The following is a 17641-nucleotide window of genomic DNA, read 5'->3' on the forward strand; positions in this document are numbered from 1 at the left end:
GACCCAGCATGGCAATTTCTTATGTTCTTATGTAGAAAGGTTACACACAAAACCCATTTCCGAGCATACAAATGAGGGGGAGACTGATTCTTCAAAGATCGATGGAGACACATCACTACAGACAAATGAGTTTTGAAAACCATTCATCAAGGATATTTCCTGATTTTTGAAACATTAACAACTGAAAAACCCCTCTGTTACCAAAACCATTTGAAACTACAACTAAAAATACCGACCCAAATAAAATAAATAAGATTGGTTGACTTTGCTAGACCTCAAGGGCGCTCATGCTCGTATTCCAGTTGTCAAGCCACACAGAAAATGCTTGAGATGCTTCTTATTGGATCAACATTACCAATACAGAGTATTACCCTTTGAACTAGCAGCAGCTCTGAAAATTTAAACCAAATGTCTAGTATTAGTGGCTGCTTTCCTCAGGAAGCAAAATTTGCTTATCTTTCCATACAGTTGACTGGCTAATATCACGCATGTCTTACAAAAATTTACATATAAATCAAGTAATGCACGATCTGGGACTTGAGGCAAATTTTGAAAATTCCAGCATGTTACCAACTCAAGAACTAGAATTTATAGGTGTGAAACTGGACATGATCAAGGGAAAGGCCTACAAAATAAAGGTGTTGACACTGTCCTTATTTGGGAAAACATGGACAACAGTGTGAAATTACATGAAATTCTTGGGACATATGACTTCAGCAGTATGTTATACCCCTGGAAAGGCTCAACATGATACGCCCAGTAGCAGGCACCTAAAAAAACAATTGTAATCAACATACACAACCACTCAATCACAAGATTCCGATAACAGAAAATGTACTGCACTTGCTAAAGTGATGGATGGAGAGAAACAAAATCTGCTTCTGGGACAAATCATACATCCTCTATAGCTGTGTTTCTCAACCGACCTGAACATGTGTGCCATGGAAAAATCACCACTGCCTGATGTTCAAATCCAAACAAATCTTAGAGAGACAACATATTTAACTTATACGATATTTATTGAAAATACCCACATATATACCTATATAGACAATTAAAACTAAGCTAGCACACTCACACATTCATACCACCAAATAAAAACAATGATTGTTCTATTGAGATGTTAAATTGAAGTTAGCATATACTACTTCCACAATGAGAGTACTTATTAAATCAGAAGTTATACACTTAGCAATACAAAGTTTGAAACTTCTATGATATCAAATCACAATGATGAATACTTGTCTATTTGTTCAACAGCGGTGACTCTTAAAAAATGTAGGCGTTCCTTTCTAAGAACATGTATAATCATGTATGCCTCTTCCTTCTGGCTACACCATGAGCCCTGGAGCATGGTGATTAATGGGCAACATGCAGGACATGGATAGCCAGGCCCTGCTTTATGTGGTGCACACAGCTCCTCCATCTCCCCCCGAGTGTCTTCCTTTTGAGTTCTGATAGTTTCTGGCTTATTCCCAGCTAAATGAGACAGTGGAGAATGCACGAAGTACTCGATACAACTCATTTTGAGAATTGGGAGCAGCAGCAGTAAAGGAGCTCTGGCAGTCACATGTGGCAGCTAAGGTTACTAACTAAGCCAGTTGCCCGCATCACACAGATCATAGACCACATTACCATGCAATCACCAACAACAACAGTATTGTTTCAAAAGGCCAAGTATCCAAGCTTTAGCTATGGATGCATTCATCATTTCATGAAACAAGGGCCTATTATATGCATTCTCTCTGATTCCCCTAATAACAAGAACAATTCTCAAAGGAAAGACAAGTGAACAATGATTCTAATAACTCCATTTTGGCCACAACAGAATTGTTTCCATGGTTACACAGATTTACAATAGCTCCACCCATCAGATTGCTGTTTATCCCAAACCTATTGACACAGTTCAGAGGAACCCTTCTCCATCCCAACTTCCAGTCTCTAGCATTAACAGCCTGGATGTTAAAAGCAAGCTAACTCAGAAACAACAGCTTCCCCAGAAAGTGAACAAAATACTATTAACAGCATGAAAACAACTACAAGAAAGTCCTAGCAAGATTTAATCACTAGTGCTGGTCACGGAGAATGGACCCCCTTCTCCTGTACTATCCGAGTTTTGCTGGACTTACTTAATGTGTCTTATAAAGTCTTTAAAAATCTATTTCAGTAAGTGTTCATTTCAGCACTGTTGTAGCTTATCGACATGGAAGCCAACCAATTTCTTATCATCCAACTATGTTTGACCAGCCCCGGGAAGGCCCCACGACCGGCTGTATTCGCCCTAGAATGCTAACGGGACCCCCCAGATGCCATTCCTGCTTCTTTGCAGCACAGCCGCTGCCACTTTCGCACATGTGCTCTCTCCTTTTACTGGCCTGCATCAGGAAACGTTGACATCAGCGCCGGCTGGGTTTTTAAACCCTTAGCCTGCTCCCAGCCAGCATCTTAGCAACTGGTCTCTTGCATTGCCGTGCAGTGCATGTTGCTCCATGTTCCTGTGCCTTGCTGCTCAATCTTCCTACTGGCTCCTCGCCTATTTGTTTGCCTCTCCATTGCTTTGCCTTATCCTGCCCTGCCCTGTGTGTGTCCTGTTTCCATTATCTTGTCCTACCTATGCATTTGTCTCTGCCTACCTTCCGGTATTTACTTTTGCTCCAATACTGGAAGGCAGGCAGAGAACACCCTCTGCTATGGATTTTGTCTACGCCTTGCTTTCAACCTGCCCTGACCTCGGTTTGATCCTGGACTTCCTCATCTTGCTCGCCCTGTGGGACAATCACCTCAGTCCTGCCAGCCCCTGGAACCCAAAGATTCAACCTGCAGGGTTCCAGGGAGCTCCTGCTCTGTAACAGCCCACTGGGCTGTTACAGAGCAGGAGCTCCCTGGAACCCTGCAGGTTGAACTGGAGCAGTCTAGTAGGCGAACCCACTAGGCCCAGTGGGCCTAGTGGGTTCGCCTACTAGACTGCTCCAGTCATGCCACAGCACAAGGGTACACTCCCCTTACACCAACAATCTTGAGATTTATTAGAGGGTTTTATAATTTAAAACTGCCAATAAAAATGCCACCACCACAATGGGATCTCAGTATAGTGCTCCACAATTAATGAAGCCACCTTATGAGTCTATTGCAAAAGCAGACTTAAAATATCTGACATGGAAAATATTTTTCCTTATCATAACTTTGGCCCAGAGAGTGAGTTACAAGTTTTAGTAACCTACCCACTGTACACACAAATATTTAACTATCATGTAGTATTACATATCCACCCCAGGTGTCTACAAGAAATAGTGTCCAAATTCCATTAAGTCAAAACAATAGCATTATCAACACTTTTCACAAAACCACATCCATCACCAAAGGAACAAGCTTTTCACACACTGGATTGTAGAAGAGCACTGTTCTACCTAAAAAAAAAAATAAAATCGCTTAGGAAGACAACTCAATTATTTGTGCCTTTAGACAAAAATAAAAAAAGTCTGTATCAAAACAATTATCTATATGGCTTTCCAAATGTATATCTCATTGTTAAATGAAGTACAGAATCATCAAATTCCACAATCAATAATTTCATATCGTGCAGCAGATGGACTCAGGACCAATGGGTATAGTGTACTCCTGATACCAGATGGGAGACTGAGTCAGATTTCAACGCTGACGTCAGCCTACATATACCCGTGCAGGAAGCTTAGCTCTTCAGTATTTCTCAGTCTCCTAAGCAGATAGGGACACATCAACACACTAGAATAGTGTTAGCAATTCTAAAACAAAGAAGAGAGAAAATTTACCTCAAAAAGACGAACCCCGCTCTCCTGTGGTGATACCTAAGGGTCCCTCCCCCAGTCGAGAATTCCTGAGGTGATTTCCGATACCCCTCAGAGGTAAGCCTCGGTCCGGTAGCTGGCTCCCGGCATAGACTTAGCCCCTAGGGTGGCTTAGAGGCAGCGGGTGTTGAATCGAGCGCGACTGTGAAGGTAATTCCCTCTCCCCCCGCAGCCGGAGACCGCCCGGCACGAGACCGGGAAACTCCGAGACCAGATAAGGTAGAAAACGTTTTCTAAGTCTCCGGTCTCCAAGGCTCGAATTGCCGCACAGATCGTCCCTTCTGACGTCTGTAAAGTCGGGTTGAGCAGCCCCGTCCGGGCTAGACCCCGATCCGGTGCGAGGGCCCACACATGTGGAGACCCTCTGGGGGGTGGAGGGGTTGCCATCTTGCCCACGTGGTCGTCTGCGCCATTTCCTCCCCCCTTGATCGCCGTATTGTCCACACCAACTGAGCCATGCGCACAGCGGCGAGCCGGGCGCATAACCGACTTGGATGCACAGCGGCATATGCATCTGTGCCGGGCGCACAGTGGCCCGCATGAATGTCCCGAGCGCATAAATAGGTCCGTGCGCACAGCGGCGCGCACATCTCGCCCAGGTGCACAAACTAGTAGCCTGCGCGTGCACCCCGCACACACATCACCGGCGCATCCGGAACGCACAACTAAGCCTCCTGGCGCGCACACCTATGCACATAGACGAGCTTGAGCCACTCCACGCGCACAAATGGCACCGCTGGCCAAAAAAGCCAAGGGGACAAGTCCTCTGCCCAGCCTGCCACCTGAGAGCTGCACAACACTGAAGTGGCCTCCGCCCTATGCCTGCAGTGCGAAGAGGCTCGGGAAACCTAAGCAAGGCCCCCCACAGCCAGTAGAGGGATCCGGATCCACCAATGATAGTACCCTGGACCTCTGTATCTCCGACTCGGCGCCTACTTTCAGGGGGGGCACCTCGGGGACCTCCACTGGATTCAGTATGGACCCAGGGACCTTTTCCTGGGTGGAATTCTTCAAAGGGCTGCAAACCTTTGTCCAGTCACAATCGGTACCGCCTGTGACACGGACCCAGTCTCCACCAGAAGCACAAGACCTTCCAAGCGCCTCTTGCACCTACCCAGACGTGCCCCATCCAGGCAAAAGCCTCCCCTTAGGGGACACAGACACCTCAGGGGAAGAGTCTGACTCCCTGGAGGAAGGGGAAATCCCTCCAGGGATGGAACCATACCAAACCATGATGCGATTCTTCTCCAAAGACTAGCTACCAGCTCTCATGTCTCTGACCCTGAAAACGCTGGCCATTCCAGGCATGAGTACCACAGCGGAGCAAAAGACAAACCCAGCTTTGGTCGGTCTCTGTCAGGCCTCATGCTATTTCCCAATGCTGCAGGCCATACAACAACTGATTGACCTGGAATGGAATGCCCCGGAGGCCAGCTTCAAAGGAGGACGAGCCCTATACCCCCTGGAACCCACGGCCAAAGAATTCCTACGGTTCCCAAAAGAGTGCAGACCATTGCGTCCAATCTCAAAGCGCACTACCATTCCAGTTGAAGGAGAAGCTGCACTCAAGGATGCCCAGGATAGACGTCAGGAATCCATCCTTAAACAGTCATTTGATGTCACAGCAATGACCCTGCAGATCGCTTCCTGCTGCGCCGTTATGACACGTGCCTGCTTGCTTCTCTCTAGGGACGCAACCACTTTCGCTGAAACATTAGAACCAGCGATATCTTTCCTCACGGATGCGACCTCTGACCTGGTGCGCACCTCAGCCAGGGGCGTCTTCTCCATAGTGGCAGCCAGAAGGCAACTATGGCTCCGAAATTGGTCAGCCAATGCGACCTCCAAGACTAACCTCGCGAGAATGCCTTTTAAAGGATACCTCCTGTAACCTCTCTACCCTCTTTGGCAGTCCTTTCTTCCACTTGACCTTTCTTTCTTTATTTTTCTTCCTCTCCTTCAGTTTTAACAGATATTCTTCCCTGTGTTCCCTTCTGGTATGTCCCTTACAAATTGTTGAAAAGAACCGGTTCAAGGACCTCTGGCACACCACTAGTAACAATCCCCTCCTCAGAGAAAACTCCATTTACCACTACCCTTTGCCTCCCAGTTAGCCAATTTTTAAACCAGATAGTCACTCTAGAATCCTTACCAAGGGTGCACAGTCTGTGCAGAACTGTGTCAAAGGCCTTGCTGAAATCCTAGCACATTATGTCTAGCACTTACACTTGATCCAACTCTGTCACCCAATCAAAGAAATTGATCAGATTCATCTGACAAGACTTACCTCCAGTAAAACCATGCTGCCTCGGATCTTGCAATCCATTGGATTCCAGGAATTGTACTATATGTTTTAGCAGTGATGCCATTAGTTTGCTCACCACAGTCTGCTCACCATTAGTTTGCAGACCAACATGTTTGGTTGGCAGATGGGTTCCTCCTTCCCCCTCACAAGCGAGTCATCAACTACCATTGCCTTCTGCCTCCTATGTGCAGTAGTTGTTGAGCTTGCAGCTTTGGGGTTTGCATGTTTCAGTTTCTCCTCATCCTGGGATGATTTCTCCTCCTCCTCCATTTCCTAGACTGCATACCTGTGCTTCTGTTCAAGGGAGATTGGACTTGTGGTGTAGAATCTATTAGCTGTAGTAATCTGGGTCCATTTTGACAGTCTCCTCTGCTTGAGTTTTCCATTTTTGTCAGCTTGATAAGCATTTCATGGATGTGGTCTTTATTCTCATGGATGCTTCTCAGTCTTGCCACCCTTTTCCTTTGGGAGTCCATCTGCAGACATCTTTCACATTGAATTGGTTCCTCACTGTAGATCAGGGCATCAGTCTGCATAGCAGTAGAAGTGGTAACAGTGGCAACAACTTTAACATAGGATTTTTCAGGCATCCTTCAGTTGGAGGCTTCTGATACCTGTTGAGAAAAATGAGAGAGACCTGCCAAAGTCCCTGCCTTTTCCTCAACTGTCCTGCAAGTAAAATTAACTGGCCTGTGGAATCTGACTTTCACCTCTGTACTGAAAATCTCTATTTGTGGTCCTGTTTGCTTATTTGATGCTTGGAAATATGAAGTGTCTTATCTTCTTTCAGACTACAAATATATTTATGAATCGATGTATTGTGTTTTGTGCTGTAACCTTTGTTCACTTCATTTTTGCTGGAGGCCCAAAAGTAAACCAGAACTCCTAGAAATTACCACCAGAAAGATCAAATAAGATGCTACCAATTAAGTTAAAAAGAAATTTACTGAATTTGATCTACTTGCAGAAGTAACAAATTACCTAAATCACTTGCTATTCCTTCCCTTTCCTGGTACCAAGCAGTACTTCTCTCCAACTGATGACTAGTAATTTAGCCTAATCTGTGAATTTAATCTGTTTAACTATGATGCCTAATAGACATTCTGTTTCTAGTCATTTTGGTTAGGGTTAATTTTGCAGTTGCCTCAGTTATAAAAATTTTTGTAAAACCCTAATGTTTTTGTATCTATTAAGTATGTATTCTATAAAGAATCTTGTTGGTTTAGTTATGAACGGTCAGACCAGCTAAAAATAAATTGAAGTATATACTATGGTACAGTTAATTAAGCTCCCCTTGAAATTTGCTTGTTATGATTTCACAAATGAATACATTTAGCTAAATGACTTTCTTGTGTTACTCTGCAACCAATGTCAAGTTATTCTGTGTAGTCCAGCTCCCTAGTTAGTGGGTTAGTCTGTAAAGTTAGAATTGAAGGTAGGGGTGAGTGGGAGTTGGTGTGGGGGAGGGATCCCCTTTCTTTCTAATCTTTCTTTCAAAACCTAAGCAGTAATAATACCCAAGAAACAAAAAAAAAGCAATGCAAAATATCCCTTTAAAAAAAAAAAAAAAAAGAGCAAAAACAATTAGCTTGACTGAGTTTTATACAGAGCTCAGCCCCAGATACAATTAACATAAGTAACAAGCTCATTTCAACTCCCCAGGATTCAAACAAAAACTTTCCCTTTGAACTACTTAATCCAAAGGGGCCGATGCAATACAGTGCACTCAGCCGAGTGTACTGTTTAACCCGCTGTTGGATGTGGGTTAAACAGGCGCTAATCCACCCCCTAATACAATAGGGGGATTAGCGCCTGTTTAACGTGCGTGGTCCGTGGAGTGAATGAGTTAGCGCTCATCACATGCAAATGCATGTGAATGAGGCTATTACTCATTCACTCCAAATGCAAAAAAATAAATGTGCATCTCAGACACACATTTATCACTCAGATAATAACGCCTGCCTGGAGCAGGTGTTAATAGCTGAGTGCACTGAAAAAAGTACAGAAAAGCAAAAAAAGCTGCTTTTCTGTAACTTTTTTAAAAGTAAAAAAAGAAAAAAAAACTCTGCCTGCTGCTTTGAAGACCGCCGACATGCTCGGCGTCTGTTTTCATAACCAGCCGGCTGCAGTAATGAAAACCGATGCCGAGTTTATCGGCGTCAGTGCTCATAACCGGCAGACCGCCGGTAACCGCGGGGTCAAGTTAGCAAGGAGGTGCTAAGGTTGCGCTGGCGACCCTAGCGCCTCCTTGCGCGACCCCCTAATTTGCGTATTGCATGGCGCCCCCCTTGTGGGTGCCATGTATGCGCTAAAAAGCGGGTGCTGACTTTTCAGTGCTCGCTTTCCGAAAATAATATTGCATCGGCCCCAAAGGCAGGAAAAAAACACTAGAGTAAGGCAACCCTTCCCTTCTGCTTTCTCTGTAAATTAGAGCAATATCTCCCCCCCACCCCCCAAAAAAAGTAATGCAAAATATCCCTTTTTCAAAATAAAGGGAAAAAAGGAATTAAGAATATTTCCCCCTTCAAAATAAGGTCTCAGTAGTTGAATTCAAGCCAGAAAAATTGCCTGTTTGTAAACCTGATGGATGGTCTGATGCTTTATTGTATTTCCACTGTTTGAGAATGTAACAGGAAAAATGAAACTGAGGTTAAAAGTTTTTTTTCATTATATACCTTCCCATGAAGCTCCAAAATTTAAAAAATTGAATCCAAAGAAATAATTTGACTACTTTATAACGAAAATGTTTTCTTTTTTAAATAGACATAAAAAGAATCGGGAGGCAGCCAGTGAGCTTCTGATGCGATTAAAAGACAACAGGGATCTGCAAAAGTTTCTTCAGGATTGCCAGGAGGTATTTGTTACCAGAATCTCTTCAGCATGCATTTACAGTACTGTGAAAGTTATATAACAGTTATGCACGTTCTCTATTAGTTTCATTTTCTTTTGACCTCTTAATCCTGCCATTATGTTAATTCTGTTCAGAGACAGAAATTTCATATGCACAAAGTGGCATGTAAACTGATTCTAATGTATTGAAATGTTGCCCTTCCGCCCCTTCCTGAGAAGGGTAGCTGTGAAACAGACCACTTCATACATTCTCAGAAGGAAATATCACTTTTTATTGCTCTTGTTTTGAATAGTTTTATTTTTGAGGCAAGAAGGGCATATTATTTAGCTGGCCATGAGAACTTTTTATTTAAAGCTGTATAATGCTGGAACCACAGTTGTGCTAGTCCAGAAGCTGCATGTTTCCACTAGCTTCTTGGGAGGACCAGTGGAATGGGTCAAAGAGAGATGCCAGACTCAAAGCCTCAAATTACAGAGAGAATATTTTTACTTAGTTTGAAATTCTCCTAGAATCTGATGCTATGGGTGGGGATTTTTTTTTCCTGCTATGGAATCTAAAAAAAAAACCAGTAACTTTTCCTGCAAGTACTGTGGTCAGATGTCCCCCCAGGCCCAACGACAGCGCGCCGAGTTGGGCTCCTGTGACCCAACGTCAGACCGCTTGATCCACTCTTCTCTGGGTCCACACAAGGTCAGAGCATCCAGAACAAAAAAGAGAGCGTCCTCCCTGGGACCACGGGGCCCACCTCGCGCTGAAATGACAATCCAAGCAATGCCTGCCCCCCCCCCCCCCCCGACTGACCAAACCATCGTGTCGGGGGTGCAGCCTATTATGGAACCCAACATGCCTCGCGTCCATCAGTGTATCCCCCCCCATGTGGGATCAGTTCAGGGAAAATCAGGCTATAACCAAAGGGCTGTACCCGATGCAAACCGCTCCAGTGCGTTGGAGCTAGCGGCGCATGAAGCCCAGCTTGGGGTGCCATTGCAGCCACAGGACACAGTTGTGGTGCACATGACGCATGCGGCACGCACGATGCATGTGGTGCACCCAAAGTGCCCTCCACATTCAAAACATCAGGCGCACTCGAAACACTCGGCGTGTCCGAAGCCTCCGCCATCAACGACGCACTCAGGGCATGCCGCGCACCGCAGACATCCACCTCACTAGCTTTCTGAGAAGCCCTCAAGACAGGAACACTGCGATGTGGAGTTCTCGGAGATTGAGAATCCTCCTAGCTCCTCGCCGTTCAGGGGGCTCTGATACGGTCTATTCGGAGTTGACATTGGTCTCAAGGTGCAAAAACCTTATCGCCTCAACTTCAGGACCCTCTGGTGAAAGTGGCACAGGCCTTCTCCCATACTTCCATTGTCCACTCAGCTATGGGTGGACAGCTGCAGATGGCATCTTGCTTGCGGCACTGCATACACGACACAGGCATTCCACCAATCCTGGAGACAGGGCCATGCAGGACGGAAGCCTTGCCTCTAAGGCTATGCTGCAGATCTCTCAGGCCCTCACCACCTTCTTTGTGGACCTGGAATCCAAGGTGTCCTGAGTGGGGCCTCCAGTTACCTCCCCACAAGCTTCTCCTCCATCCACTTCCCCGTCTAGACCCCGGAGGCCTGTCAACCAGTCTTCCTCGGCCTCCTTATATCCGCAAAGTTCAGACTCGCCAGTCTCCCCTCCCTCCTCCCCGGGGTCCTCCACTGGCATGCCATCAGACCCTCTGGAAGGGCCCTCTAACTCTCAGCCACCACTCGCAACCGAGAGACGCTTTAGTCCTTTCGTGGGCCAGCCGTCTCCTCTATGCATACCCTCCACTTCCACTAATATCGAAGACTCTCGTGAAGTTACGGAAGAACAAGGGCATAATGATTCTGATAACCCCTCACTGGCCATGCCAGGTGTGGTTTCCAATCCTCCAGGACTTAACAGTACGCCGCCACATTCCTCTGGGGAAGGATCCAATTCTGATAACTCAGAACAACGGTTGCCTGCGCCACCCCAACCTCCAGGCCCTATCTCTGACTGCCTGGATGTTGAAAGGTTAATACTCCAACCTCTTAACCTTTCAGAGTCTGTGTCCCGAGTCCTGGTAGTTTCAAGAAAGCCTTCTACGAGAAGGTCTTATCGTTCTAAATGGAAGAGATCCTTAGACCCCTTCACTTGTTCCATGGCGAAGTTTCTGGACTATCTCTGGCACCTGTCGGAGGCAGGCCTGAAAACTTCCTCCATCAGGGTGCATGTCAGCGCGGTAGCAGTGTTTCATAAAGGCGTGGGGAATGTTCCTTTTTCCTAGCGTGTAGCAGATGGACTCAGAACGAGTATAGTGTACTCGTGTTAGCAGTTGGAGACGGATCAGATTTCAATCTGTCAGCCCCTAGTACATATACCCCTGCAGGAAGTGCAGATCCTCAGTATTTTCCGTCTCCATAGCAGTTAGGAGCTATCTGCACGCTCTCCGAGCGTTGGAACCAAATTTAAAGAAGAAAATTCTATTGAAGACGAGCCCCGCTCTCCTGCGGTGATACCCTCAGGTCCCTCCCGCAGTCGAGATTCCCGAGGTGATTTCCGTGATCCCTCGGAGGTGAGCCTCGGTCCGGCGGCTGAATCGCGGCGGGACCTAGCCCCCGAAGGATTGGGCGCGGCATAGAGGCAGCCTCAGTCCGGCGGCTGAATTGCGGCGAGGACTTACAGCCCCCGAGTGAGAGGAGTTCGGGCGCGGCTGAGAGGCAGCGGGTGCACTCTCAAAAGCGGCGGTGAAGGTAGTTGCCCTCCCCCCCCCCCCCCCCCCCCCCCCCTGCAGCCGGAGACCACCTGGGTCGAGACTGGGAAGCGCTGAAGATAAGGCAAGGTAGAAATCTTTACTTGTGCCGGTCTCCGAGGATTGAGGACGAGCACAGGCCATCGGCTGAAGCCAGCGCCACCTGATTGATTCGCCCTAGCAGGGCCAGACCCCGGCATTTCCAAGGGCCTTCCCACGTGGAGACCCTCCGAGGTAGTCGCCATCTTGCCCGCATGGTCGCCGTCGCTATCTTGGCCTTATTCTCGCCGTTCACATCGCCACCCGAGCGCACAAAATTTACCTGTCGCGCGGTTTACTATCCGGGAGCTCCTCCTTTGTGTCGCACGGTTTATTATCATCCGGAAGGCTGCGGGAGACAGCTTCCATTCTCCTGGGTCTAGACTTTCTCTGCTGAGGAAGTCCGCCATGATGTTGTCCTTCCTGGCGATGTGGGCGGCGGAGATCTCCTGTAGATTTGCTTCCGCCCATGCCATCAGTGGGTTTATCTCCAGTGACACCTGTTGGCTTCTGGTTCCCCCTTGTCTATTGATGTAGGCAACCGTTGTGGCGTTGTCGGACATCACCCTGACCGCTTTGCCTCGGAGTCTTTGGGCGAACCGCAGGCAGGCGAATCTGACTGCCCGCGCTTCTAGGCGATTGATGTTCCATCCTGCCTCTTCTGTGTTCCACTGCCCTTGGGCGGTTAATTCCTCGCAGTGTGCTCCCCCATCCCCGTAGGCTGGCATCTGTAGTTAGCAGAGTCCAGGCTGGGGATGATATACGCACAAGAACCCTTGGACGCATAAGCGGCGTGCGCAAGTCCCGGTCGCACGGACTACGCGCACTCGACTACCCGCGCTCACATCCCGGGTTAAGCGCTCAGATACGCGCACATGCGGCCAGGCGCTCCGGAGCGAAACATGTACGCGCAGGCAACCTCGACACCTCCAATAACGGAAGTAAAATCCCTAGGCCTCTGCTCAGCATGCCACCTCAGGGCCGCCCAGAGCCAGGAAGCCGATGCCTTATGCGCCCAATGCGAGGAGGCCCTGGGAGATCCACCACAGGCTCAGTCTTGCCCAGGGCCGGGGACTAGCTCCTCAGGGGGCTCCTTGGAGCTAGCAACCCCCAGCGGGACTCCCTCTCAGCCGGAGGCTCCCAGGGAAGCAGCGCCACTCAATGTGGACCTCTCGTCTATTTCTTGGGTGGAACTCTTCAAGGGGATTCACGCCTTTGTCCGAATGCAAACGGATTCCCGGGCGGACCAACCACATACGTCGCAGGAGGACCCCTATGCTCCAGGCCCCACAAGACCTAGGCATAGGCTTTTACCGCCAAGTAGTCCCACCTTCGGAGGTACAGCGTCTCAGAAGAAGTCGAACCCCTAGAAGAAGAACTCCCCCGGGGACAGAACCCCACCGAACCATGAGACGGTTCTTCACAAAGGAGGAGCTCCCGGATCTGATCTCCCAATGCCTGGCGGAACTGGCGATTCCGGATTCAGAAACCCCGGGGGATCCCGAGGAGAACCCATTTCTGGAAGGCCTTCGACAGACCTCCCGTCATTTCCCGCTCTTGCGAGCCGCTCAACAGCTAATTGACCTGGAATGGAACACCCCAGAGTCTGCCTTTAAAGGGGGGCGGGCCTTGGCCAGCTTGTACCCCCTGGATCCAGCAACCAAAGACATGCTCGCTTGCCCTAGAGTGGATGCCTTGGTCTGCGCAGTCTCCAAGCGCACCACCATTCCGGTAGAGGGAGGAGCAGCACTCAAGGACACGCATGACCGGTGGCTAGAAGCCATGCTTAAACAGTCATTTGACGTGGCCGCTATGTCTCTTCAGATTGCGGCCACGTCACCACGTGGCCGCAATCTGAGGATAAGCAGGCAATCTGGGATAAGCAGGCACGTGTCACCACGTGCACCACGGTGCACGTGGTGACACGTGCCTGCTTATCCCAGGCCAGGAACGGCACCCTGGGAGATATCCTGGACCCAGCGCTATCCTTTCTAACGGACGCATCCTCAGACCTCGTACGCACAGCGGCCAGAGGAGTATCATCGGCGGTGGTGGCCAGGAGACAGCTCTGGCTCAGAAGCTGGTCGGCCGACCCATCTTCCAAAACCCGCCTCACAAGGATGCCCTTCAAAGGAACACTTCTGTTCGGCAGCGATTTAGAAAAGATGGCGGGCAAATGGGGCGAATCCCCAGTACCGCGCCTTCCGGAAGACAAGTCAAGGAGAGCCCAGCGACAGCCTTCCAGGGCCTCCAGGGGCAGAAGCTCGCTGCGCTTCAACCCATATAGGAGCAGCTACCAGGCGTCCCGCCCTCCGGGCAGGAACCAGTCCTTTCGGAACAAGCACAACAAGAGGGGAAACAACTCGGGCTCAGGGCCCGGCCGGGCTCAGGGCCCGGCCGCGCTCCGCAATGAGAATCAGCCGACCCATCCGAGGGAAGCCATAGGGGGCAGACTGGCCCTATTCTACCAAAGATGGGTCGAGATAACTTCGGACAAGTGGGTCCTAGCCATCATCCGGGAAGGGTACTACCTGGACTTCATACGCACTCCCCTGGACAGGTTTGTGGAGTCCCCCTGCCACGACCCCACCAAAAAGGCGGCAGTGGAAGTTACACTGGCCAGGCTACTGAACCTCGAGGCCATAACTCCGGTACCTCCTCAGGAGATAAACTCTGGTCATTATTCCATATATTTTCTCGTTCCCAAGAAAGAGGGAACGTTCCGACCAATCCTGGACCTCAAATCCGTAAACAGATACCTGAAGGTCCCCCGCTTCCGCATGGAAACCCTGAGATCCGTAATAAAGGCAATACAGCCGGGAGAGTTCCTCACCTCCCTGGACCTGTCAGAGGCGTACCTGCACATCCCAATTCATCAGGAACACCAGCGTTACCTAAGTTTCAAGATCCTGGGCTATCACTACCAGTTCCGGGCCCTACCCTTCGGGCTAGCCACAGCACCACGGACGTTCACCACGGTGATAGTGGTAGTGGCAGCAATACTGCGGAAGGAAGGAGTCCTCGTACATCCTTACTTGGATGACTGGCTGATCAGGGCAAAGTCACCAGAGGAAAGCATCCAGTCAACCAACAGATTCAAGTCTCTACTGGAGAGCCTCGGATGGGTGGTCAACACGAACAAGAGTTCCCTGCAGCCCTCACAATCATTGGAATACCTGGGGGTCCACTTCGACACCAAGGAAGACAAAGTCAGCCTGACTCCCACAAGGAGATCAAAACTGTGGAACCGGTTGTAATCCTTGATGAGCGACCCTCGCCCCACGGCATGGGATTACCTGCAGGTCCTAGGGCTGATGGCATCCACACTGGAAGTGGTCCCCTGGGCGAGGGCCCACATGAGGCCTCTACAACACTCACTGCTGTCCCGTTGGGACCCACGGTCGCACAACTACACCATACGCTTAGCCCTCCCGGGCACAGTTCGGACCAAACTACACTGGTGGCTGCAGCCCAGCCACATGAACAGAGGCTCAAGATTATCATCCCCAGCCTGGACTCTGCTAACTACAGATGCCAGCCTACGGGGATGGGGGAGCACACTGCGAGGAATTAACCGCCCAAGGGCAGTGGAACACAGAAGAGGCAGGATGGAACATCAATCACCTAGAAGCGCGGGCAGTCAGACTCGCCTGCCTGCGGTTCGCCCAAAGACTCCGAGGCAAAGCGGTCAGGGTGATGTCCGACAACGCCACAACGGTTGCCTACATCAACAGACAAGGGGGAACCAGAAGCCAACAGGTGTCACTGGAGATATAAACCCACTGATGACATGGGCGGAAGCAAATCTACAGGAGATCTCTGCCACCCACATCGCCGGGAAGGACAACATCATGGCGGACTTCCTCAGCAGAGAAAGTCTAGACCCAGGAGAATGGAAGCTGTCTCCCGCAGCCTTCCGGATGATAGTAAACCGGTGGGGAACACCGGAAATGGACCTTCTGGCGAACAGAACCAACGCCCAAGTACCCAGATATTTCAGCCGCAAGCGGGATCTACAATCCCAAGGGATCGATGCCCTGGTGCAGGCCTGGCCACGGGGGACCCTACTTATATGCCTTCCCGCCATGGCCCCTCTTGGGCGCAATCATTCACAAAATACAGCTACACAAGGGACTAGTTCTTCTGGTGGCCCCGGATTGGCCAAGAAGACCGTGGTACGCAGACATGAGAAGACTGCTGGCAGGGAACCCTCTACCCCTGCCCCCTCTCAGGGACCTGCTACAACAGGGTCCGATCTTCCACGAGGACCCAGCTCAATTCTCTCTTACGGTCTGGCCATTGAGAGGGCTCGCCTGAAGAAGAGCGGATACTCGGGGGCGGTAATAGACACCCTCCTCCGAGCACGCAAGTTCTCCACATCGTTAACATACATAAGGATCTGGAGAATATTTGAAGCCTGGTGCGAAGATCACGATATCAAGACATGTTCACTTAAAGTTCCCGTGATGCTCGAGTTCCTACAGAGCGGACTCCAGAAAGAACTGTCCCTCAACTCCATCAAGGTACAGGTGGCAGCACTGGCATGCTTCGGCACCAGGGGCGAGAGCGATAGCCTAGCCTCTCACCCGGATGTGTCACGTTTCCTGAAAGGAGTCAAACACATTCGTCCATCTCTGAAGTGGCCGGTACCTCTGTGGAATCTCAACCTTGTCTTGGACTTCCTATCGGGAACCACCTTCAGACCTCTTCGGGGGCTATCACTCCATCAGCTGATCCTGAAGATTGTCTTCCTACTGGCAGTTTGTTCAGCGCGACGCATATCTGAACTACAAGCGCTGTCCTGCCGTGAACCCTTTCTTAGGTTCACTCCGGGATCCATCCAGCTGCGCACGGTACCGTCATTCCTTCCCAAAGTGGTCTCCCACTTCCATCTGAACCAGACCATCTCACTCCCGTCGGCGGGAGCCCTGAAGAATTCGGAAGAAGCCCATAGTCTGCGTCACCTCAACGTTGGCAGAATCCTTTCCAGATACCTGGAAATGTCAGAACCCGTACGAAAGACGAACCACCTTTTCGTCCTTCACAGCGGGAAAAGACTAGGGGAAGCAGCCTCGCGGGCAACCATAGCCCAATGGATCAAGGAAGTCATCAAGGCGGCCTACGTAGAAGCAGGGAAACCTCCGCCTCTACAGATCAAGGCCCATTCGACCAGAGCCCAGGCAGCATCCTGGGCAGAAACAAGAATGATGTCACCCGCCGAGATTTGCAGGGCGGCGACATGCTTCTCCATCCATACCTTCTCCAGATTCTACCGTCTGGATGTTCAGGCCCGGGAGGACACGGCATTTGCAAGGGCAATACTGAGTGGGTCACAGGCAGCCTCCCACCCGGTTCGGAAGTAGCTTTTATACATCCCATTGGTTCTGAGTCCATCTGCTACACGCTAGGAAATGGAGAAATTACTTACCTGATAATTTTGTTTTCCTTAGTGTAGACAGATGGACTCAGCAGCCCGCCCTTGGCTGCCGTCACGCATGGTATTGCAAATGATTCAAGGGTAAGCCTCCTTTTCGTTTACCTAGGTCTCCACCCGGCTGGGTGTCGACGCTTTCCGGTTGAGCTCCCTGGCGGTCTCCAGCTATACTCAATCGCCCAGTTCAAATTAATCCAGTTAATCAAGTTATAACGTTTATATAGTTATGAAGTTATACAAGTTAATCAAATTAACCAATCGGTCAGTCAAACATATATCCACAATGCTTTGCAAGGAAGAATACTGAGGATCTGCACTTCCTGCAGGGGTATATGTACTAGGGGCTGACGTCAGATTGAAATCTGATCCGTCTCCAACTGCTAGCACGAGTACACTATACCCATTGGTTCTGAGTCCATCT

General features: G+C 49.5%; 1 protein-coding gene across 3 annotated transcripts in view; it reads left to right on the forward strand.

Annotated features, from left to right (window-relative positions):
- The window catches only part of SPTBN1 (spectrin beta, non-erythrocytic 1), a 724701-nt gene that overhangs the window by 495365 nt on the left and 211695 nt on the right, over nucleotides 1-17641 (forward strand). For all 3 annotated transcript variants that reach the window (XM_029593444.1, XM_029593446.1, XM_029593445.1), the window contains one exon: nucleotides 8893-8983. In XM_029593444.1, the coding sequence (XP_029449304.1) occupies nucleotides 8893-8983 (91 nt within the window). The remainder of the gene's footprint in view (nucleotides 1-8892; nucleotides 8984-17641) is intronic.

The sequence above is a fragment of the Rhinatrema bivittatum genome, chromosome 3 (genome assembly GCF_901001135.1).
Source record: "Rhinatrema bivittatum chromosome 3, aRhiBiv1.1, whole genome shotgun sequence".
Lineage (NCBI taxonomy): Eukaryota > Metazoa > Chordata > Amphibia > Gymnophiona > Rhinatrematidae > Rhinatrema > Rhinatrema bivittatum.